Genomic DNA, 24,540 nt, shown 5'->3' with positions numbered 1-24,540 from the left:
ACTCAGAGTACAGTCCCCAATCATCACTCCTTGCGACAGTTAATTGGCATCTGGCACATGAGAAGATAAGTGGCTGTTTCCTCTCAAGCTGTAACCAGCCACAGGAATTGTAGAGAAACACACAGGCCATCTGGGTGGTTGGAGGGTAGAGCTTAAACCTGTTAGCCTTTGCAGAGACAGCTAAAGTATGTAAAGATTTCAATGTCTAGCATCATGACAGGCTGAAAAAAAATACAAAGTAGATGCTTAGATTTGGCTCACCAACAATATAAAAATACATGATATGGATGGTAATCTACAAGCTGAAGACAAGTACGGTAGGTATCCTCCAAATATGTTTTTCTTTTCTTGTTTTATTTTTAAGCTCCACCTCATCATGTGTACCTATATGGATTTGGGTTCAGATGAAGTGGCATAAGCTGTGCACAGACAAGAAAATGTGTACTCATTTTTGTTTGTGGCATTGAGAATTTCTAGATTCTCAAAGATTAATATGACTATTAATATACACCATATTATAGTCATAATATATCTGGCAGCTATCTTCCAAGGCAAAAGTTAATGACCATTTCTTATGCCAGGTCAGTTGAATCCAAACTTGACACACAATACATTCAGGCTGCAAGTCAAGGTATTTGCATAGAAAGCCTTTAAGTAGCATTGTAACCAAAGTACCAGGTCAAAAAAATTTTAAGCGATTTCTACCTTTTTTTTTTTCTTTTTTTTTTTTAAGGATATGGCTCCAACTACGTTAGCAGCTAAAGGAAGGACCATCTGAGATGCAAAAAGCAAAGCGTGTGGGTTTAGGCTCAGAATTATCAGGAACATAAAAGTTTAGCCACAAACTTGTTGAGTCACATCCTCTTTGAAGTCTTGAATGGATCCCATACTGACAGCTGCTACTTGAGGCTGTGTTGTTTAGTGTTGAGATGATGATGGTTTGAGACCACAGATTCTTCTGCTCATGTCCATCGCTGACAGAACCGAAGCAATACGATACCAAATTCTTCAGAAGAAGCACTGAAATTCAGTTGAGTGTCTCATGTGCGCTCTTTCTCCTGCAGGCTGAGCTTGAAAATGGACTGAAGTGTGATGCAAAGACCAGTTAAGTGTTGGTAGTAGATCTGAGACTTGGCTTGTATTGAAAGACACATGGTGAACAAATAAATAACCCTGAAAAAAATTAGGTCCATGTAGTGGAGAGGTTACAGATATTTTGACGACAGAACATTGGCACTGCATCTTGCACTTCTGGCGACTTCTGATGAAGTCAGACAAGACTCTTGAATGCTGTCTTTTGTTTCTTATGAAACTAAGTCACGTACATCCATTGTGTTTTTGGTCTCTTAAAAAACTGTAAAAAAAAAAAAAAAAAAAAAAAAAAAAGGAAAAGCGCCTTAGTTTGATGAGAAAACACTGCATACACGATGAAAAGATTAAAAACTTTTTACTCATTTACCTTCTATATCTATTGGTAAAAGCTCTTGAAATGCATGTTCTCCAGCCAACATAATACGGCAGCTGACATGAACTCCTTTTTTTCCTCTTCATCACTTCATCTTTTTTCAAATGAAGTTATTGCCTCCGTTAGTGATGAGCTTCCCTTTCTTCTTGAGTCTCTTCAGCAGACAGGAGGCAATGCCTAAAGCGCCACCCTTCAAAAAGCGAACAAAGTTGTCTCCCACCAATGGGCCCATGGCAAACAAACCTGGTTCCTTGGTGCACTCAAATGTGTAGGGGTGGATGTCAATGGGATTCTGCTTGCAGGAGATGGGCTTTTCTGGATCTAGACCCAGGTACTGGCCCTGATCCTTCAGAAAAAATAAATTAGGGTTGGTCCCGATCAGTACCAGGGCCATGGAGATCTTGAATGCCTTGAGGGAGTTGTTCCCCTGCAGAAGACACTTCATGTCAGACTGGAACGACACTACACAGTGTTCAGGGAAACTGGTGTAGTCAGGGAACAGCGTGGGACCACCATTAGAGGCCATGTTAGCTGTGGCATGTTGAGGCTTTGAGCACATCTTGGCACAGACTGAGGAAGCAATACTGACTGCCTGGGGTCTGTTAGAAGCTGAGCAGGGAGCCACGTTTGTGTGGGTATGAGAGCACATCATGTTATAGACTTTGTGGTATTCAGGGTACAGGGTCTTGGGCAGCTGTTTGAAGATGAGGTCAGGGTCATCTAGGTTTTTGCGAAACACATGCAGCACGGAAATGTTGCTGTTGCAAGCACACAGAACTGCATCTGCAGCACTTAAACCGGCACCTACGATTAAAACTGGATCAGAGTTCGGATCCAGTTTTTGCCGGCTCACAGCCAATCCCAGGTCTGAGATGCTATGGAAAACAAATGGTAGATCCTCCCCCTCTACACCTAGTCGAGCCGGTGCATCAGACGCACCGGTGGCCAGAACTACATTCTCTGCAAACAAAGAGAAGGGGACATGGGTGTCGTTCTGCACCTGTTGATATCCCCTTACCTCCCAGAGAGCCCCCCCTCCTCCACTGTCTTCACATTTAACGACATTTCCCTCCTCTCCCACCCCTCCATCTCCTTGATCGTTGTGCCCATTCTCCAATCCCTCACCCTCATGCCCCCGGTAGAGTTTCTGAATGGAGGTCACATAGGTGTTGTCAGCAAAGTTCTTTTGGAGACCCATAAGCTTCACATAGTTACGATAATAGGATGAAATCTCCTCTGGGGTGGCTCTGTCACTGGTTACATCCCTAGAGAGAAGAGAGAGGGGATGAGGAGGAGAGGTAGAGGAGAATTAAACTGAGGTTCGAGTCTTTGCTTTCACCCTTCTCTACGTTCTTCTCTGTCAATACCTGCGTTTGCCTTTGGTCATGTCCCTGTAGTTAACCCCAGGAAGCTCCATCCAGATGCCAAGGCTAATAGTGAGCATGGAGCCTTGCATTGCCTGAGGAGAAGAGAGGGGTATAGAAGAGGAGAATTTCAAGTCTGTCATTTCCACAAGGATAGAATGACTCAGATAGAACATGGTGAGGATCAGGGTGAGAAGGGTTAAAAAGACTGGTATATCTTACATGCCAGGCACCTCCAGGTGTTGCTCTACCCAGCACAAGATGTGGGATGTGCTGCTGCTTGTCCCTCCTCCACTGTAGGACAGGGGGGAACTCGTAGCCAAAATCAGCATTGGGATGCAGTAGTGTGTCGAACAGCACTGCTACAGGGTTCCTGGACCGCCCCTCCAGACCCTCGCTCAAATATTCCAGATCCTACAGAAAAATCACTGATGTGACTTGCTTTTAATGGCTGTTTTGGTGTGTGTGCATATGCATGCATGCTGGGTGTTTTTACCTGTTCAGTGATGGGTAGGTGCTTGGTCTCCTGCAGTTTCCGGTACAGTATCGGGTTTGGGTGGACAGTTCCCGTGTCTAAGTAGGGCTTGTATCCACTCAGCAAGTAGGATAGACAAATACCTGATGGCCCATTGCCTAAAGACAAACCCAGGAATGGGGTAAGTAATTAGTTAGGGTTACATAAGATCTTCAACATCTCCAATACATTTGGTAAATGCTAAAAATTAGATAAAGGATATGACATGATCGTGGGATGAAAACTAAAATATGATGGGTGATGTATTGGGTTTAAATTGTGTTTAATATTAGTTTGACCATGTCAACCACATTTGGGTCACAAAGGAAGTTAAGAAGTTAAAAGGTTAGAGGTTATGGTCACGTGCTCACCTATGATGACCACAGGCAGGGTGGGTGGATGCTCTTGGGGCACGGTGGTCTCTTCCAAAAGAGGCATGGCTGCAGCCAGGGCCAGAGCCGGCACTGAGGTGGAGACAGAGAGAAAGCTGAAGATGGTTCAAACCAGCCCTAGTTGTGCATTTGATCTTTAACAAAAAGTGGACACTAAATCATGCTTTGTCCCCCCAGTGCTTCTATACATCTCTTTCAGATTAGATGCAACAGGTTCAAACCGGCTTGCTCTTTGTGTCTGTTGTTCTGTTGTTGTTTTATGTTAGCTTAGGTCCTAGTGCAGTCTCCATCCACCATCATCAGCTGACCCACAAACACAGTGAATAAAGAAACCTTTATTCATCCTGTTATTGTGCGCCCCTCTTCCACATACAGCCACGACCCTCCCCCTCTGTCTGGGCTTCACACGTGTACACACCCCGCCACAACACAACGTGCCCCCAGCCTTTCTCTGTGCTGTCCCGCCTGCCTCCACACCCCTTGTCCTATATCAAACATACCCTGCGGCTAGGCTAGCCTGTTAACTCTGGTGTCGCTTCCCAAACAAAAGGGAGTTCTAATCAGATTTATATAGGCTCAGGTCTGTTGTGAAACGTTGCCATTGACCATGTGTAGTGTGTGTTTGTGTGTTATGCGACAGTGCCATTGTGTGCCCGCCGGGCGGCAAATCCCCCCTGATCACTCCTCCGAGTGGACCCTAATCCTGCTGGGCCTGTTTATGTCTTTACCGCCCTTTTCAACAGCGGCAGGATGGGAATGTGGTCCTGGCATGCTGACAGGCCAGACCATCAGTGCTCCTCCCTCTCATACCCACCAGGCACCCCCCACTCCCACCACCACATACACACACACACAGGCACGCACACACAAACACACAATCCCGCCAAAACATTACCCACATGCAACAACAACCCCAACAACAGTGCCCACTTGCCACACTTTCACACTAACCCAAACACTGCCCCTGCCATGATCATCGTACACCCCAAACTCTGCCTGACTCCCCTTAACCTCCATGTCCCCCTGGTGCCAACACAGCCTGTCTCGTTTCACTTCATCCCTCTGTTCTTCCCTCCCCTTGTCTGACCTGGGTCTGTGCGCCAACTGGTTTTCTTTGGTCAGAGGGCTGTTTATCGTTCTCAGTGAAAGGACTGGGATTCCACACATTGCCTTCCCTCTTTGGAGGGTGTTTTGCCCCCAGTTGGCTGGTTGAAACTGGTAATTCCACGCCACCGCTCAATTTAACAAACTTAACAGCACTGACAGTCTTTGAAAGTTAAAGAAAAAGGAGTGGAGGGGGTCAGAGGGCATGCTGAAAAGAGAAATAGTAGGGGATTTTTTTGTAACTTCAAAGTTTTAACCTTAGAGTTTAGAGTAGTGGCTATTAAAATGGGTCTCCAGCAATTTGTTTAATTTCATTGCAACTGCCTGGAAATTATCCCAAATTTTAGCTTAGACCACTTTTATATTTGCATTACAGTGTACAACAGGTAGACAATTCAGTTCTAAATCAGTAATAAAAATTTCACACAGGTAACCTAAGAGAGAACGGGCATCCATGGAATAATGTGTGTGTCTATTTGGATGTCCTTGACATGAAACACTTGGCAACCCCTGGCTTATAAATCTACTGTATCTGGAAGTGTGGGGCACCAGTGGGGCTGGCTGGAGTTGTTATCCAGGCCTCTGAACTTGCAAACCTAGTTTTTCCAACTCTAATCTGCCGGCCTAATTAGGACTGTTACATCAAAGAGGCAATACTGTAAACCCCTGGCTTGCATTAACTATTTACACCTGTTAGAGTACAACTTTGAAGTCTCTAAATGTTAATGATATACCAACACAAATACATAATGAGAATGAATGTTTGTGTTTTTTGTTTTGTATATATTTGGCGCTGAATTTAAATAATAAAAACACCATAAAAATGCACAACATCCAAATTAAAAGAGACGTGGACAGAGCTGCTGTGAAATGCTGTAAATCCAAACCATGTCCCTTTTTAAATCTGATTAACTCTTGATTTGACCTGAGATGGCTAAACCAAAAAACGGTACATTGACAGTATGACTTTGTATTTGGTTTGTTGCACTGTTTATTTTCCACATGCATGGCCTACATGTGTGCGCTGCACGCATCTGTGTAGAGGACGCAGGATACTTTCTAGAACATGGTGTACAATAGTGGACACGGCAGTGTGGCCCTTTGGAAAATAATCGACATGAAACAAATAGCTTAAATTGGTAATTTGCTCTTGTTTCATGTTCGGTGTACCCACGGATAATGTCATGAAAATAAATGCACATAAATCAATAAACTTATACCCTTAACACTAGCCTACTTCACCGATGTACAAAAGTACTGCGCGCCAGTAAAGATTGGTTATTTTTCTGACCTAATTACCTGGCCTGTTTGGTAGATGAATATGGATTATATAGGCCTTTTCAACTTGCATGCGCGTCATTTTCAAAATTAGGCTAAATTCAACTCAAACCAAGACAGGTAGGCTATCTTTTTTTAGTCCAGGAGAATGATGTCACTGAAGCACAGCCTGCTGTAGAAACTAAAATGTTGTGAGCGATGTCCCCACGACTCTCCTCACTACGTGCGGCGGTGTGGCGATAGACGGCATCCAAGACACAAGGAGCACATGCGATCAGCCGCGATGTCACCGTCATTGCATAATTTAGGTCAAACACACTCACAGCCATCAACACCACTCAGGGAAGAACGGGGTCTCTTACCGCGGTGGGATTTATCTCTCTATCTCCCAGTCGCTCCCTCTTCTAGCGGCCCACGGCGGCGTCTCTAACCATTTAAATAGGCAGACACCGGTGGGAGGACCTCCGCTACCAACCAGGGTCTTTCGTGAGATAACAAAAGTCAACCTCTCTCTCTCTCTCTCTCTCTCTCTCTCTCTCTCTCTCTCTCTCTCTCTCTCTCTCTCTCTCTCTCTCACGCACGCGTGCACGCAAACACACACACGCTCACCTCGTTGCTGGTAAATCCGAGCCGACTTGGTGTATTCAGGCCTGATCAGACATATAAATGTCGCCTGAAGGACAGATCTCGGTGTCTTTATGGCACAGAGAGAGAGAGGGAGAGAGAACCCGGGTCCTGCGTTTGTTCCAGTCGTCACATGCGCATCTCGCTCTGCACCGGCAGGCGTGGGGAGCCGGGAGAACAGAGCATCCTTCTCCGCGCAGCCGTGATAAACCCACACGCTGTCCACAGCAAATCAGTAACGAAATCCAGTCATGAAAAGTAGTCAACCTGTCGTTGCTCATTTCAGAACGAATGACTGACTTCCTGTGAGTGAGCGGGGGGAGTCCACCGTTATTTCGCTCAATAAAAACCAAAGCGGGGAAATTCATCAACATGGAGAAATTGAAGTGAGTCAGTGTACACCGCTAGTTACTTCTCGTTACTCACCAGTAACGCAGTCCGGGGACTATAACGCATTATTTTTGCAGCACATTGCCACTAGGACGCTTTGTATTCCTGAGTAAATGTGACCTTGCACGTCGATCTTTCTCAAAACTAAAAAAAAAAAAAAAAAAACCCACAACACAATCTTCTTGAAACTGAAGCGCATCCGCAGCCTGTGGAAAAATGAATTGCTGTGTAACCTACGCAGAGAAATTGGGACAGATGGCCAGTGATTGAAGTGTATTTATTTATTTATTTATTTATTTATTCTAGTAGGTACGTTTATTTTTGGCTCACAGTCATAACTAATATCTACAAAGTGAGGCTTATTTGGATGTAATAAATAAAATATTCCGTGGCAAGAACATAGGGGGTAACAGTGACCTTTTAGCCCGCACTGGCCTACTGTAAAATTGGACACTGAAAGGAAATAAAAGCTTATTTATTATAGATGTCCATTGTCATGATGCTGGTACAACTAAATGTAATGTGCAACTCCTTGGCGGTGCATAAAAAGAATACAATAAATAGTTGTACTGAAAAACATTGCAGTGTAAAGATGCTGCATGCAGACGTTCCCTGCATGATGAGTCTTGGTGAAAGAAGGCAGGCTATAACCAAATAAATATGCAGATGTAAGCAGCCTAATTCTGCTTGCAGGCTGATTAATTAAGCAGTTTGCATCCCTCAATCTAAGCAGGCTCAATAAATCACTTATTCCATAAATTTAAGCCATGCAGAGAGGCAGTCCTCCACCTCCAGGGTGTGTTTTGGTGATCCCAAATTTTCAAGCCAAGTAGGACAAAATACTCACATTTCACCTGTTTACCTGGCTCACATCACACTAGAAAAACACTGACATGTTTCAGCACAGAGCCCTCATCAGGGCCTTTGAGGTTTGCTGGTTGAATGATTCATTTTCACTTTTTTGTGTGTCTGAAATTATGTTCAGTTATTGCTCATATTGTTCACTAGTCAGAATTCACAGATTTGTCACAACGGATTGATGGAGCACTTTAACGCCTCAATGACTATGATAAATATTTGTGCATTTCTACAGCTGTCTCACTTTCTCTGTGAGCATTTGAGTGATGAGCAATGATTTTGAGCCTTCTACAAGAAGTGCAGGCGACTTTGTAAAACTTTAGATAACTTTACATAGTGTATAAGCTCCACAGGCAGAATTGAGGCTGTGCTGCGAGGGCAGGAGAGCGTCACTCGGAGGAGCAGGCTCAGAGAGGCAGAGACACATGAAGCCTGGAGGTCCTCACAGCAGAGACATGAAACCCACAAACTGCAGGTCCTCCACCAAGCTCTGAGCAAGGCTGAGAATCAACAACAAGCCTCCAGAGGGGATTCAGGTCTCAAGATGTTTGTTGTCACTACGGTTATACAAGTACAATTCATGTGAAATGCTTTGGCCGGGAGGATCCATTACAAAAAAATTAGAACAATAAATCGATAAATATATTCATAAAGACATCTAAAAGACATATACATTCAAGGCAAAATAAACACATTCAAGGGAAATACATATATTAATAGCAAATTTGTCAGAATATTGCTCAGGGGTCAGATTGAACTTGTGTGTGAGTGTGTTATTTATTTAGTAGTCTTATGGCCGTGGGGAGAAAGCTGTTCCTCATTCCGCTGGTGCATATTGAGACTCCTCTACCTCCTACCCGAGGGCAGCAGGGAGAACAGGCTGTATTGTGGGTGTGAATGATCTGTAATGATTCACAGGGACTTGCTGAGGCATCGCTGGGTGCTCAACCCCTGCAGGAGGGGCTGTGATGGGCCATGCACACCACCTTCCCCAGCTGCTGGTGCAGGTTGTTGTGCTGAGTAGCAAAGCAGCCTGTCAGGAGGCTCTCTGTGGTTCCCTGGTAAAAATCCCACATGATTAGCCTTAGGCCAAATTTCTTTAGATTCCTGAGGCCCAGCAGACCATACTGGGCCTTTTTTAATCACAGTGGCGGTATTGCTAGCCAATGTCAGGTCCTTGTGAATTTTTCTCCCCAGGTAGGAAATTGTCCACTTTCTCCACCACTGTGCTGTTGATTGTGACTCTGGGGGCTGAGCAACCAAGCAACCAACCAGCCAGCCAAGTAACCAGACAACCAAACAAGCAGCAAAGCAAGTAGCCAGTCAGTCATTCAGTGGTTCAGCAGCCTGTCATGGGTCTCCCTCTCTCTATGGTCTCTCCCAAGATTTCTTCGATTTCTGTTTCAAAGATTTACAATCCATATTAAGATCTAGATTTTCGAGCACATCCTAAGGAGCAGTGTGGCTTCACTGTGCTTCAAACAGATATGATATTTATAACCTGCACAGAAAACTTGATTAATGAAGTTCACCTGCCAAGTCAGCTGGTAATTTCTCAACATAACCCACTAAAGCATATTGTTACCCACATTTTGTGGGTTAGAGGATATTAATTTAATTCAACCCTGATTGTCGCACATCTGGATGGGAGAAAATGGACACTTGCTTTGTCTTTTCTATCAGACAGTGTGACTCATGCTGTTGGTCTCCCATGCTGAACTCTCTAGGATGCAGTTCTGAATTAGACTGGTGCACTCCCCATCCTCGAGTCCCAGAGGGAAATGTATGTAGCACAGCTTTTATTCATAGCGGTGAACTCGGCACGTGCTTAGGTCACACTGCTGTGTAAAAGACAAAACATAAAGGTGTTCATGTAGAGGCAATGTCACAAAACAACAAACAAATCCCCAGTCTTCTGACCTGGACCAATCCTACAGATCTGGGCCAACAGAGGCCTCTTAAAAGAGCTGGTGCTGATGTTCACAGTGTATTTAAATATCTATAATAATTTTAAATCATATTTTTACGATTGCATCTGCCAGATTATTCAAGTTTAAGGTCAATTGTGCTGAATTTTGGAAATGTAGTTTTTCCATTAAGTAACAAAGAATCAGGCATGGGGATTATAGGACAAGTCTGATTCCAATTTGTATAACATGTCTGAGGTCACAAATTAGAGAGATTGGAAAATATTGACAGGGACTCTTCATCATCTGAATTTGGCATTGGAGTGCCATTGCCTGGGTGTTTAATTGGATAGATGATAAAACTCAATGTGCATAATGAGCCTATAAAATCTATAACAGCTTTTAAAGTTCGACAAAACTCACATTGCACAGTATTTTTTCATTTTCTTTTAACATTAATTGAAAAGCTTTGTGAAACTACATGCTATGGGTGGGTTTATGCTGAGCACAAAGTCAACGCGTGCTAAACTATAAAAATTTAAACATTCAACTCCGGCAAAACATGCAGGGTTAACTCCAGTGCACGGTGTGGATCCTGTAGCTCCTCACTTCCAGTCGCCTGGGTTTGCTCGTGTTGCAACTGCTCCATTTCCACATGAATGCCTGAGTTGGTGTCATGAAGCTGTAATAATAAGTCGTTGATGCCTTGCATTGGAATTTAGGCAAACTGGTGAAGCCAAATTAAACGTCCTCCCACCTCCTCTAGACCATGAGTGTGGAAAATATGTTCCCACAGTTTCCATGTGTTTTTTTTCCATGTGTTTTTTTGTAAAACTTTGTGAGAAGATTCACTTTACTTATTGTCCTTAAAAGGATAAATTTGTCTCGTCCACAATATGCTGATCATACATACACACAGAGAATTCAATCTGAACACACACTTCATACACAGTGCATCAACAGCATAAGCATAAAAAATAAATTTAATGTTTCTAAAATGAATTTGGGCCCTGCAACAGCACCAATCTACCCACAGTGAGGATGGCACAAGCCCATCCTCTCTCTCTCAGCTCTGTGAGATCTGTGATGATGACCTGTGATGAACCGGATGTATGTGCTGCCTGTCGCCCCGCCCATTTGACTCCTCATCCAATCAGATGAGGGGAAGAGCTCCGCGTGACGCTTCCGCTCCTCCTGAAAACAACACATGCACCCTAGGCTTGCTAGCTCTCTTAGTCGGTGTGCACTATCAACATGAAAAGAGCATTTGAAGATGGTCCAGTTTAGCAGAATTTGCTTCCGAAAGGTAAATAGAAAAGGAAACGTATGTTAACGCTGGCATTGTGTTACTTTGAGGAAAATAAATCAGTCAAATGCAGTGTTTTTCCGGCATGTGACATTGAGCATATAGCAGCTAAGCTAACTGTCATTACTTAGTGGCTGAGGAAGCGTAAATTTGCCTGTTTAGGGTGTCTTTTCATGTTTGTCAAGCTTGTTAACTTGAATGGCAGTTAGCTTGTTGGGCCTTCGTTAGTAAAATATTGTCAGATAAGGCTAAAAAGCTAACATTAGCTGGCTTGATAGCCTGTGGTAAAGGTGAATGCCATAGAAATTTGAATTTCCACAGTTAAAGTTGCATGTATGTCATATGTGCCATCGCTGATCGCCAAGAATAAACAAAAATAACATGATACGCCAGTGAAAACAACACTAACCATGTCTAAAACATAAGCTGAGTACTGAACAGATTTCCTGCATTGCTTAATTTAAGCCATTTTCTCCCCTTTGGCCATCCAGTATGGAAACTTTGTGGACAATTTGCGTCTGTATGTCCGAGGAGGCTCTGGAGGAATGGGTCTGCCCCGTCTTGGAGGCCAGGGAGGGAGAGGAGGGGATATTTGGGTGGTGGCTCAAAAGGAGGTGACACTGAAGAGGATCAAGGACCGGCACCCGCAGAAACGTTTTGCAGCTGGAGTGGGAGCCAACAGCAGGTTTGTTTCTCCAAATGCAGCCTTGATCTGCAGGCGTCGTGGTTTTTAATCCTGGGCTGTGAAGTGAGAAACATACAGTTAACAAGACTGGCAAATTATTGACCTGACAATGATGCATGTTTATCAGTGATCTTTCTTTGATTGTGTGTGGGTTTTATTTTTCAACAGTATCCGGTCTCTGAAAGGGCAGAAGGGAAACGACCAGGAGATTTATGCCCCTGTTGGTATCACTGTCACCACTGATGACGGCAAAGTCCTGGGTATGTCAGTTTTTGTGTGTTACTGTCCTCATTTCCTCTTGTCATGCCTGGACAGGATGGTCAGAGATGTAGTGGCATGCTTTTATATGATAACTGCCATTTTCCTACAAATTAACTTAAAACTCAACTTTAAAAAAAAAATCTCCTTTAGTTTTCAGCTTTCACTTCTCACAAATGAGTAAAACACAGATTTAATGCATGGTGCCTCTGATGGTGCGCACAGTATCAGTCAAAGATTTGGTTCTCCTTTGAGTCATGCTGGGTTTGTGTCAGTGATGTTTTATGTTGAGTTCAGCTTTTACTAATAAACCATATGTCCTGTTTTTGCCATGAAAGTATTAATAATAAGTCAAATGGGAGTGTAATCGTAAGCTGATGCTGCTGTACTGTTTTGACTTCATTAGTTTATTCAGAGTCAGTCCTAATCCTAATCCCTCTTCAGGTGAACTGAATGCTGAAGGCGATCGTGTTTTGGTTGCGAGGGGAGGACATGGAGGGTCTCTCCATTCTGATTTCCAGCCCAGTAAAGGCCAGGCCAAACACATCAGACTGGACCTCAAACTCATCGCTGACCTGGGTTTGGTGGGGTGAGAGCAGAAACACGAACATAAAGCCTCACACACTGCTGTATATTTGTACATGATTCTCATTTGTGTGCACGTATGCCTCAGTTCACAAATATGTGTTTTTCTCTTGATGTGTCACAACCAGATTCCCCAATGCAGGGAAGTCTTCTCTCCTGACCTCCATGTCTCACGCTACACCCCAAATTGCTAGCTACGCTTGTGGGTATCCAAAAGTAGACATGAATGCATACAAACTATGTTCTTATGTTCTTATATATGCATCCGCATTTTTGTGAAGGAGCTGAATACTTGTGGTACATTTCATCTCTCGCTGTTGTCAGTGACTTTCTGAAATCTTTACTATACAGTCACAACCTTGAGGCCAGAGATTGGCAAGCTCATTTATAAGGATCATAAGCAGGTATGAAAATATGTATAATCTAAAAATGACATGTTTCTTGACTGTTATATTCATATATAGATATAGATATAGATATAGATATATAGATATAGATATTTTTTTTATATGCAGTTGGTCTCTGTACAGTAAGCTCCCCCCTCTTTGAGTGCCATCCTGATGGTTTCTCTCTTTTAGATCTCTGTGGCAGACCTCCCTGGGCTGATCGAGGGGGCTCACCTGAACAAAGGCATGGGCCACAAGTTTCTAAAGCATGTGGAGCGGACCAAGCAGCTGCTCTTTGTGGTGAGAAGTAGCAGGGAAAGGAGTGGCAGGAATAGTGATGCTTTTGTACTGAATTCATACAAATCAGTGGTGTTAGTAATGTGTTATTGTAATTAGATTACGTTTTATTTATATTTAAGTCTTCTCATAATATGCGTATTTGAGGCAGCTGAAAATCTGAGCCTGATGAGGTCTCCTGAGATAATGTTATCTTGCTGTAGGTGGATGTTTGTGGTTTCCAGCTGGCAAGCAAAACACCACTCAGGTCAGCTTTTGAAGCGGTTCAACTTCTGACCAAGGTGAGAGCAACATGGTGAATGGGTCTTGTGCAGAAACTGTTCACTCATTTTCAGGTTCAGTTCAGGTTTTTAAGATTCACATAATGTTCAGTCATTCTTTTTGTCTTTTTTTTTTGTTTGTTTTATATCCCTGTCCTGACCTATCCTGCCATATTCAATGTTTGATCTCACCGCTCGTTTGCTTCCTCCCACCGTCTTCATCATCACAATGTCAAGGAGTTGGAGTTGTACAAGGAGGAGCTTGTTTCGAAGCCCGCTTTGCTGGTGGTGAATAAGATGGACCTCCCTGACGCTGAGGACAAACTGGCAGAACTACAGGAGCAACTCAACAATCCAGACGGTAACTGATGCATCTCCAGCATTTTCTCAGATTTATTCAATTCAGGATTTTTTTAATTATTTATAATAATAGAAATAGAAAATCATTAAGGAAAAACCTGGCGCTGTGATTAATGCCCCATAAAAGCATGCTGTGTTGTGGGTGAAAAATCGAAAATTGATGACCCTTGAGGAAAGGTGCCCTGAATTATATCGTCAAATATAACATAAACAACTGAAGTATACCACTTTAGTTGTCAAATTCAGTTTTAAAAAGCTTAAATGTAATATCATGGTGTGCTGATCCTCTGAGAAATTCCCAGTCATGCAAGTTGACATCTCATAGATGAAGAGTTTTATTTTCTCATTTCTTCAGTGATATAAATGGTCTCATTTCCAATTGGAGCTGGCATTCAGATGGTCTTTAAAAGTCTTAAATTTAAATGCAGGCACTTTGGATAATAATTATGTTCCCAAATTTAATATTTGACCTGCTGGTGGCACTAGAAGAAAGGTCAGAGAGTCACCAAAATCACCAGCATTCTTCCTTTCAGGTCATGAATGCACACATCAAATTTCAAAAGATTCAATAAACAGTATTTGAGGTGTGGTGCTCACAACGAGGGTCTGTGGCGGCAGATGCAGCAGTCAGAGCAAATCCACAACACGGCCTGACACGGCTGTTTTGGGAATATTTTCAGTGGTGGTATTGTGCTTTCCTTCTTGGCAGAGTTCTCCGACCTGTTGCCTGATGACATGATCCCTAAGAACAACATGGTCTTCAGACATGTGGTTCCTGTCTCTGCCTCCACTGGGTTTGGCATCGAACATCTGAAAACTTGTATCCGTGAATCAGTTGAAGAAGAGGCAGCCATGGAAACTAAAACGGTCCATCAAGAGAGGCTGCAGGCACTGAGGCAGACTGCCACGGCCAAAACGTCTGCACCGTCATGGGGTTCCTCTGGTTCAGCGTGAGTTGAACTAGAGCCACTTCCTCAACTGTGTGTGGACTTGGTGATGTTACTGGTGTGAATAAATGACAGCAGTAACCCGGGATTGTCTGCGGCGGAGATAGAGGCGTGTCATCTGTCATCACTGCCTCATCCAAAATTAACCGAGTTTGCAGCCAAGAGGATTCTTACACTTTAACACCGATGGGGGAAAAAATTGCAAACTGAGTGGACAGTGAGACTTATGACTGATCAGCCATGTGTTTCCCTAGATGAAATTCTCTCCCTGCAAAATCTTAAAGCAGCACATGCTTCAGTATCAGCTGCACTGAATAGTACAGAATCTACAAAGATCAGACTTCCTTTAAATGCAGGAGATATACATCTAGGGACTGGTGTATTTATTTCGCTGGACTGTATTTTATTTTTTATTGGTGTGTAAATTGCCATATTGTAATATTAAGGAAATCTAATGCTTGCGGTCTGTTTGCTGCTGTTGTGTTTTCTTTTCCTCAAGGCAAACAATTACATACATTTGTTAGTTAGAAACGGCAGCGTAGAGACATGTGTCGATGAAAGTTTTATTTTATATTAAATATATTACAATACTGAATGATCGAGTAAGAGGAAAAAAATATGGGCATTGATTTTTGCATCGTCAGTCTATGTACAGCATACAGCAAAGGAAGAAAGAAAAAAAAAAAGACAGCAACTACAGTTATGTAGAAAGATTTGAAACTAGTACATCTGGGGTTTAAGGTTCCTGGAGCTGAATGCCTATATGTCTGTTAGAGAGAGAGATCTGGCAGGATGGGACCACATGGTTGAGACTGAGGGTTGTTGGTGTGCTCCAGTGTGTTTAATACATTCAAGTCTCTGGCCAAACAGACACAGACGTGTTGGCAGTCCGGTTCGGTTCTGTCAGTCCAGCCATGGGAGCAGGCAGAAACGGAGGATTACGCCTCCAGGGGCCTTTGTACCTGTTGAGATGAGAAGATTGACGGCTGTGCAATCGCAGAAATCATTGTAACCCCTCTGGTCCCATCCTTGGCTTAGCAGTGCAACATCATCAAAGATTAGTATAGGGGCAATATCCACGACACCAAGACGAAATGTCAGTTTGCTGTAGCACAGTATTATGATGTTAAAAATATTGCTTGATAGTTCTGAGATAATGCTTTCCACAGCCTTGGGTAACCCAGAAAAGAGAAGAAAAAAAAACAGATGGGCTTACTGGACATTAACCGATACTCAATGAAGACGAGCAAAGAAGAAAGCTCTGGTGGAAGGCAAATCACGAGCCCATACAGATCTCTATTACATTTATACTTCATGCTGCCATAGCTGTGTCCTATCCTTATACCATAGAAACCGCACAGATTAGCACATGCCAGAGGAACGACACCTTGGATTGGCCCCAGGACAAATGTGTCTCAAAAACCCATAGAAACTCAACATGTCTCCATTCAAACTCATCAACACACATAATTACATTAATGCACTTAATTACTGTTTGAATAATTGCTGTACATAATGCTGAGAAAAAGTGAACATTATAAAGATACTTAATTAAAAAAAAAAGATACTAGTAGCAATATTAATCCAGTATTGTGAAGATCATAATACCTACAAAGTCCTAGTGCATAAATTAACTAAAAATGAACAGTGCCCACATTGAAACGAGAAAAGAAAAAAGCAGATAATGACACACATGAGACCCTAAGACAACAGCTTCAACACAGGGTGGGCCAATGACTTGCAATGTAATTTTGTACAAAGAACTTGCTTTTGGGAACTGATATGGGATGTTTCAACAAAAGAAAAAATCCACCTTAAATGGTGTTAGCATGAAATTGGTCTGAGAACAGCTCCTGTCAAGACAAACTCCACAGCCGACTGTCTTGAATCGTCTTCAGTTAGATAATAACTTGTTTGCCTGTGGCATAAAAACCCAGAAAGCCAACAGCAACTGGCAATGAACGATGAAGGAAAAGTCTCTCAGTGACATGCTTATTTCCCAATATGGTCTCACAAACAGCCTACCAGAGGAAAGACATAATTTGATATAGCATTGTCATGCTGTTGGTCTTCACAAGCTCGGACAGCAAGCACTGTACAGCATATTTTATCATCATTTACATCAAAGCTAACTCCAAAATGCACATTTCAGTCACAATTTCCAGATCCTCAATGGGCGGCATCATTAACAATACTAATTTCCACGTTAATTCTCACATTCGAGTGATTCGGGTGTCTTTGTGCACTCCCATTGTGTGAATAGCTTTCAGAATGCTCTCTCACACGTCCAAAGGTTAAATCAAAGGAAAACTAAACACATTTTAACACGATCCACGGGAAATTTCCAAAGCCACCAAGTGAAAAGGCTGAAAAGTGGCATTCACATCTACTGCTACACCAAACACATCTCTCTCTGCTCACTGCAGTCAGGAGGGGCACGTTAAGACTATTCAACTTAGTTAAAACAACACTCATCGACAGCCAACTCAACAACATTCTCAATACATGTGACAAAAAAATCATCTTTTCAGTCATTGCTGGATGTCTGTGTGTATGTCTCCCAGAGAATTAGAAACCAGTGATAAGATAAAAACACTTTTACATTCTGCTGTGGATGGAGAAAGCTATAGAGGTCACAGTCACACAGGATACGCCAGAGGGAAAAGTAATGAGGCCTACGGGACAAAAAATAGAAACACGGACAGAAGAACGAGTGCGGGGTCTCTACACACACACACCTACAGAGATCCCCTTTCTGTCTACGACACAGCAGGAAGAGGACAGGGGAGAGGGAACATCCCCCACGTTTTCCTCCTTAGAAGTTAAAAAAGGAAAAGAAAAGAAAAGCATATTCTATGTATTTCACTGTACATATTTACACACACACACACACATACACAAACAACTGAGGGGAGGGCGGGGTTAAAGAGCAGGGTGGGGTTGTTTTGGGTCCATGTCATGGGATGTGGGCTATAATAATTTGTGATACAATATGGGTTGCTGATAAAAGCCTATAGTGGAGAAAAAGCCTCTAAAAAAATCACTGTCCCCTTGCATGCTTTCCCTCTAGATGAAACCACTGTCCTTCTCATCTTTTGACCAATAGGAGGAGGTTGTCGATAAACAGGGTTGTCTCATGCATACAGTGTTGGAGTTTCTACAGTGATTCACGTGCTTCAAAAAATGGTCCAAGAAATCCAGCGATGCAACACGACAGGGTGGCCTTTTCCTGGTCCTGCCCCGTTAAATCGGAGCTCCACACAACTCGGGGGCGTTAGCCTGGAAGGAGGTGGTGGTCGGGGGGGCGGGCGGTAGTGTTGAAGTGAGTATGGTAACAGCCAAGCTAAGGAGGATGTGTCAGGGTTTGGGGAAAGGGCAGGGAGGCTTGGGAGCGGTGGGGTTTCCAGTCCCATGGGTGAGGCCTGAGCAGTCAGGAGCAGCTCAGTCTGAGTCTGAGCTCCAGCTGGTCTGGAGTTGGTTTGGAGCTGGTTTGTCTGTGCGCGCTCCTCTCTTCTTGTAGAGATCCGACACAGATGCCTGCTGACTGGTGCCATTTGAGCAAGTCAGGTATGGAGGCCCTTGCATACGCTAAATCACACACACCTCTGCCTATATGCGCTCCAGTGGGGTGTTTTCTCTCTCTCTCTCTCTCTCTTTCTTTGTTGTTTAGTGTCAATTTTGTCTCACTTTTGTTTTGTCATTCATAGAAAAGGAGAGAAAAGTGTAGTTCCTTAAGGTCTTTTGCAGAGCAGGTGAGAGGGCCTGTTATATCGAAGTCTCCCATAGCTGTAGAGAAAAAGACAAGGAAACAGAGAGGGGTGGGGAATAAGAGATCAGCAAGAAAACAAAAGAGACTTGTTTAGTTTGCCGTAGCTGAATGTTTGCCAGCAGTGATGGAAAAAAGTGCCCAAAAAATGAGGCATAAGAATGTAACCTGATGATTAGGGTATCATTAGAGAAGTATCAATACTATAATGGACCATAAAAGTACTGAATTCAAAGATTTAAGTATTAGCAGTAAAAGGTGCTCAGGTATGTAAACTAAGAACAGTAATTACAAAGAATTGTTCCTTCCAAGGTGTTAAATATTGATGCTTTAACCTGAAGTTAGTATTTTACTGTTGTAGGTCTGACAGCTCCATATACTGTGCGCTAATTTACACTCTAACAACGCATCATATTTTATGTTTTTCATGTAAAAAGTATTCTGCAAAGTAATTAGTAACTGCAGCCGCCAGATAAATGTAGTGGAGAAAATGTAAGCTATTTCCCCTTAAGATGTAGTGATAATTATAAGTTGTCTCATAAAACTGAAATACTCAAGTTCCAGAGACTCAAAACTACACGATAAGAACACACATGGGTAAATCTATTTATTTATTTATTTCCACCAACTTTCCATGCTACTTTGTAGTTAGTTTAGTTTTTTCCAATTCCAAGTTAGTTTAGTTTTTTTTGCTAATAGGGATCATTATACAATGTGCTTGTATAATGATCCCTATTAGCAAATATGTCAGTAATGTCCAGTGTTGCTGGTGTGGTCTTACTCTGGCACTCTGCCTGTTGGCTTTCCTCTGGTCATCGGGGAGAGGGGGCATAGGGTAAGGGTATCTTCGGCTGGATGCAATTGACCCTGTAGAGGAAGTGGGAGACTTGGCAGGGGATAGCGTCCTAGGGAAGACAGGATTGGATAATTATTGACATTATTCAACCATTGCTCCTTCTCTTTCGGGCTGGTGTTGGATTAAGTTGGCCAAAGACACAGATGGATTAATAAAGACAGATTCTGGAGGGGAAGCTGATGTTTACATCTGTGACTTTGGACAACATCCTCCTTGTGTTGTCGTAATTTTTTTTTTTTTTTTTTTTTCAGTTTTCACCTTCCTACACCGTGAGGTTGCTCTTAAAAGATCTTACTGCAGTTCACTAAAAGCACAGAGACAAACAGATGTCTTAACAAAAAAAAAAAAAAAAAAGGAAAGACTCCACATTCTGATTGTAGCTCAACTTTTAGGGGCAACCTCTGCATCAGTACACAGATCACAGCACTGGTCTGGGCATAGTCATGTTTCCTCACATGCTTCTCCCTGCAACAACGTCACTTTTCAACTGGTTAGAGCCGCACCAAGGGCCTGAATGAGTAGAGAGTAAGCCTTAGCCATTATGAAACATATGCCACCAAGGTTACAGCAACGTCTACTGTCGACTGAGCTGTCAAAATGAGCCGTGATGGAGTCTGACGGGTTGGATCGATGTGTGTGTTTAATGATGAATGCTGGAAGTAGTGAGTATGATGAGGTGACTGGGACAGCAGACCAGACCAGAGCTGGGTAAGAACAACAGGACTGGAGAATCAGAGGGAGCGGTCCTGTCCAGTGAAACAGCCACACACAGCCTGCCCCCTAGGCGCTATGCACCGCTACTGCAAGTTGATCTGAAATACTCTGATTCGTGAAAGTAAGTGATTGAACTATTTTGACCCTTCAAAAGATATCTCTGCAACAGCATAAGCAGACAGGTGTTCCTCGACACGAAAAGGTCTATAGATTGGATTATTATTAATTGTGTTTAATTTGGAGGAGTGAATTGGTGGACTGGCATGGGACCGGTGTCCTACTGAACCGATGTGCCCATGAGCTTCCTCACCGCTGCCAAGGAAACTTAAGTGTGTCTGTCTGGGTGTGATTATCTATAGACCTCGGGAAACGATCAGAGTGGCGGCGCGATATTGATCACAGCGGCACAGTGATGATGTCACCACAGAGCACAAAACATTGCCTCGGCGATGACATCACACCGATGCGAAGGCGAGTGAGGTTACTGGGAGCAAGCCGGGCTGACACACATAAACACTTACAGACAGAACGACACTGAACATGCAGAGATAACAAGAGACTGGGTGGGGGAAGCAAAGGAAGGAATAAGGAAAATTATGAAATTATAAAAATGGCTATTCAAATTTAAATAACAGGCGATAGGAGCCATTTTTCATCAGTGCAATACAGCAGAACGATTTACTGAAAAAGAAAAAAATATTGGCAAAGTAAAATGCAGCAGTTTTAAAAGAAAAAGAGTATTTACTCTGACAACAAATAGGAAGAATGACATAAAATAGGACATATTATAATGTAAAGCAAGAATACTCTGTGTCTTCAAAAGCAGTGGCCCTTTTTTTTAAAGTAATCCCTCATAGGAGTTGCAATACACAACATGCCAGCTGTTGATAACAGCTCTTGAGATGTCTCGTTAAACCACTGGCAGGAAAAAAAGGCCAGACTGGAGCTATTTCTTACTTTCCTTGACCAAAACCATAAATCAAACCAAAGGTGAGAGGGTTTTTAGACAAGCGTGTGGGGTACAGGACATAATCTGAGGTAATACCTAAGGTAAGGTCCTTGAGTGTTTCTATTCACATCTTCTACCCATTTAGTTACATCATAATACTCTGTTTTGAAGCGAGGGGTTAAATACCTGTGGGAGGAGGGAGGGAGGGAGGGAGGGGGGTGATGGACACAACACAAGGAGGGAGAGAAGAGAGAAGAAAGAAGGAAGGAAGGAGGAGAAATGAAAAAGGACAGAAAAATTTCAAGAATTAAGCAAGTGGAGGAAGAGAGGAAGAGGAAATATTTTAGGAAAAGCAGAGCAGAGCAAAAAGACATTCTGAACAAACACCAAGATGCAATTGAGAAAATGACAAGATGGTGGACAGACCTGTGTGGTTTCAGATGAAAACAGCACCATGAGAATCACGACAACTGTGTTGTGTGTTACAGGCTCAGTTGCATATTGGTTACAAGTCACATCATTCCAAGCAGCTAGGTTCTTGCCACTCAGTCAGTCTCATGCTTGCAATGAGAACAGGTGCACTGCAGACTACTTCATATGCCAAGACCTTAAAACCCACAAACAAACAAACCAACAACACGCCGGGCTGGGAGGCAGCCAATGCACACTGTGTTGTGTTCATTCACAGTCACCAGGCATTTGCAAGTGCTTAACATTGTTTGTTCACAGGCTCAGAGAAAGGTCAAATGGATGTTTTCTGCTTTTAGGGGTGCAAGATAGCCTCGCAAGCCAGCCGAGCCTTGCGGGTTTGATCGCAGCGCAAGAAAGAAAGTGATCACAGTCTTGAGACTTGCCTGACCTGTGAGGCTAGCTGCAGCAAACTCTGCATTAGAGCCCGACTGATATATCAGCTGGCCCATAATGGCTCATTACAGATATATCGATATCGCCATAGACGTCATCTGATATGCATAAAAGGCTAGATAGTGCAGTAAAAGCGCTTGGGATCATTAAAAAAACAGCGCTGTTATTAGATTATTTGTCCAGCAGACTCTTTGTATAGCATAAGATCTGTAGTGCATGCTGGTGCAGATTGCTGGTGCAGCAAACAATAACTAAACCCCAAACCCAAAGTGAAGCCTGACCTCTAATGGTGAAAAGCAGCATGCCTGGTCTGGTGGCAAGGGATATGACCACCCACAGGACAGGGAGTGAAATCACCTGCCAAAGACAAGCACACTGCTTTTCACACTTAGAGGTCAAGTCGGGTCTGGGGTTTGATCACTGCTTCAGCCTCTGGTCCCAATTTGATCAACAAATTTGAAGATTCTTTGCGTACAATTGTGTTTTCAGGGACACAATCAAATATTAGCCGATATATCATTATCAGAATCCTTTTTGCTTCTGAATATTCATATCAGCTCCCAAAAAATCCAGAATCAGTCAGGCTCTGCTCTGTGTACCTGATACAGAATCTGAAAAAAAAAAAAAAAAAACTCTTTCTGTAAATCAATTTTAAATAATAATTGCTGACTTCCAGAGCTGTGTCAGTTTTGTTCCAGCTATGCTAAGCCTTCAAAAAAACAAACAAACAAACAAACAACAACAAAAAAAACATGACATGGCTATTTCACACCAGAGCTTCCTCCGATCAGCATGTCCCATCTACAACGTTAGAGGACCAGCTCGCTGCAGGGAACTTACTCTGTGGAGTTAGAGCGGGCACGGAACTTCTTTCCTTTCGGTTTCTTACGGTTACCGCTCAGATTTCCTTGAGAGGAAAAGGGCAAAACAACAAAACAAACATTTAATATAAAGGAATACAGCGACTGTTTGGTAGCAAACATGCATGAGTATGAATTTGTGCATTACCTTGCCATGAGTTGCTCCTTGGTCGCCCATTTTCACAGATGTCAGAGATGTGTTTGGCATCTGGGATTCTCTCACTCCATGAGTGGGACAGGCCATTAGATCTAAACACACACACACACACACACACACACACACACACACACGGAAATATACTATATATGGCATGGCCAACTTTAAGCAGCAGAATCATATTATCATGAGTAAAAAATTCATCTGCCCCGGGGCCAGATGCATAAAACTGTGTATATTCAAGACTAGAAATCTGTGTAACAAATGTGCATACTTACTTTACTTAGCGTCAGATTTATAAAACCACATGTATGTGCTGCTCTGTTTTATCTACATAAGACATACATGGAGGTTGACACACCCCTAATTAGCCTTATTTCCATATAAATGGCTGTTGCTGCTCATTTATTCTTCAGATGGCAACGAAAAAGACATCAAATAAAAAACATAATTTCAATGACTAAAATTTTAGCAGTGGTTTGAGAGGTTGAGAAGAGAAGGGCTATTTTGTTTGGAGGTCTTAACAGCAACAGAAAATCACCAACAGAATGAAATATGTGTAGTGGCAAAGAGTGACTGAAGCCACACATTGATTTAGTTCTGACCTCCAGACTCTGGAGGAGGTCAAAAAGAAATGGAGAAGCACATCACCGTGCACAATGACAAAGTGTGTGAGCTCCTGGTGGAGGAGAGGGGACCCCACCTCTCTCCATCACTGTCTCTGAACAGCCGTTCTCCTCTTAGTCTTGCATGACGATTGTGTCATTACGCACAGCCATTTCACACGGCTGAGCCTATTCATAGCGCTCATAATGACTATTACCTGATTACACATCTGCCTCTAAAATCAGTTCACAATCACAGCTGTATTATTTGGGCAGCACATACTATAGTTTCACTCACAATACAAAATAAATAGGCTTGTACAAAATCATAAACATACAGTGAAATTGGATATTAAGGACACTTGAGATAATAATTATGTTGTGTATATTCCCTCTTATGTGTTATTTTCTGCCACTTTTCAACCAGTCTGTAGCCAAAAACTGAAGTATGCCTGAAGGTATGCATATTTTCACTTTTTTATAAATACCAATTTCTGTGTAGAAAACAGCAGAAGCATGTTTTTTGTGTGTATGCGTTGTTTATGCATCTGGCCCCTGGTGTTATGAAACATTCGTTATACACCAGGCTTTGAGGCTGATCTGCTCCTGCTGCAGACGTGGAGACGCAGGGAAGGATCAGGTACACAGGAGGAGCAGATGAAGATGCCATGGCAACAAAATGGCAACGGTGGTTTCCATTTGTCGCAGGAGCAGTCAAATGATACCATGACAACTGGATGATGGTATGATAAATGGAGCAATGAGAGGTACAGTGACCAGAGAGCACTT

General features: G+C 42.8%; 3 protein-coding genes across 4 annotated transcripts in view; 1 reads left to right on the top strand and 2 right to left on the bottom strand.

The window, feature by feature from the left end:
• Positions 1-1,428: 1,428 nt before the first annotated feature.
• On the bottom strand, positions 1,429-6,763 carry osgin2 (oxidative stress induced growth inhibitor family member 2). The gene is made up of 6 exons (XM_030072587.1): positions 6,727-6,763; positions 3,715-3,807; positions 3,326-3,462; positions 3,052-3,243; positions 2,833-2,924; positions 1,429-2,730 (listed from the first exon to the last, which is right to left on the bottom strand). Exons 2-6 carry the CDS (start codon positions 3,779-3,781, stop codon positions 1,566-1,568), a joined length of 1,653 nt encoding a protein of 550 aa, XP_029928447.1. The 5' UTR covers positions 3,782-3,807; positions 6,727-6,763; the 3' UTR covers positions 1,429-1,565.
• Positions 6,764-11,065: 4,302 nt separating this feature from the next.
• gtpbp10 (GTP-binding protein 10 (putative)) lies at positions 11,066-15,582 on the top strand. Its single transcript, XM_030071859.1, has 10 exons — positions 11,066-11,202; positions 11,694-11,887; positions 12,056-12,147; positions 12,590-12,734; positions 12,859-12,932; positions 13,082-13,134; positions 13,309-13,416; positions 13,617-13,694; positions 13,911-14,034; positions 14,743-15,582. Exons 1-10 carry the CDS (start codon positions 11,170-11,172, stop codon positions 14,985-14,987), a joined length of 1,146 nt encoding a protein of 381 aa, XP_029927719.1. The 5' UTR covers positions 11,066-11,169; the 3' UTR covers positions 14,988-15,582.
• Positions 15,583-15,630: 48 nt separating this feature from the next.
• Positions 15,631-24,540, bottom strand: part of adam22 (ADAM metallopeptidase domain 22) — a 62,805-nt gene continuing 53,895 nt past the window's right edge. Inside the window, exons 28-32 of one of the 2 annotated variants that reach the window (XM_030071857.1) lie at positions 23,138-23,238; positions 22,970-23,036; positions 21,362-21,451; positions 19,528-19,651; positions 15,631-18,766 (exon numbers count right to left, since the gene is read on the bottom strand). In XM_030071857.1, the coding sequence (XP_029927717.1) occupies positions 18,746-18,766; positions 19,528-19,651; positions 21,362-21,451; positions 22,970-23,036; positions 23,138-23,238 (403 nt within the window). In that variant the 3' untranslated portion in view covers positions 15,631-18,745. The remainder of the gene's footprint in view (positions 18,767-19,527; positions 19,652-21,361; positions 21,452-22,969; positions 23,037-23,137; positions 23,239-24,540) is intronic. The other variant, XM_030071858.1, reaches the window with a different exon arrangement.

This window comes from Myripristis murdjan, chromosome 16, assembly GCF_902150065.1.
Source record: "Myripristis murdjan chromosome 16, fMyrMur1.1, whole genome shotgun sequence".
Taxonomy (NCBI): Eukaryota; Metazoa; Chordata; class Actinopteri; order Holocentriformes; family Holocentridae; genus Myripristis; species Myripristis murdjan.
This window is presented reverse-complemented; position numbering and strand designations above follow the sequence as displayed.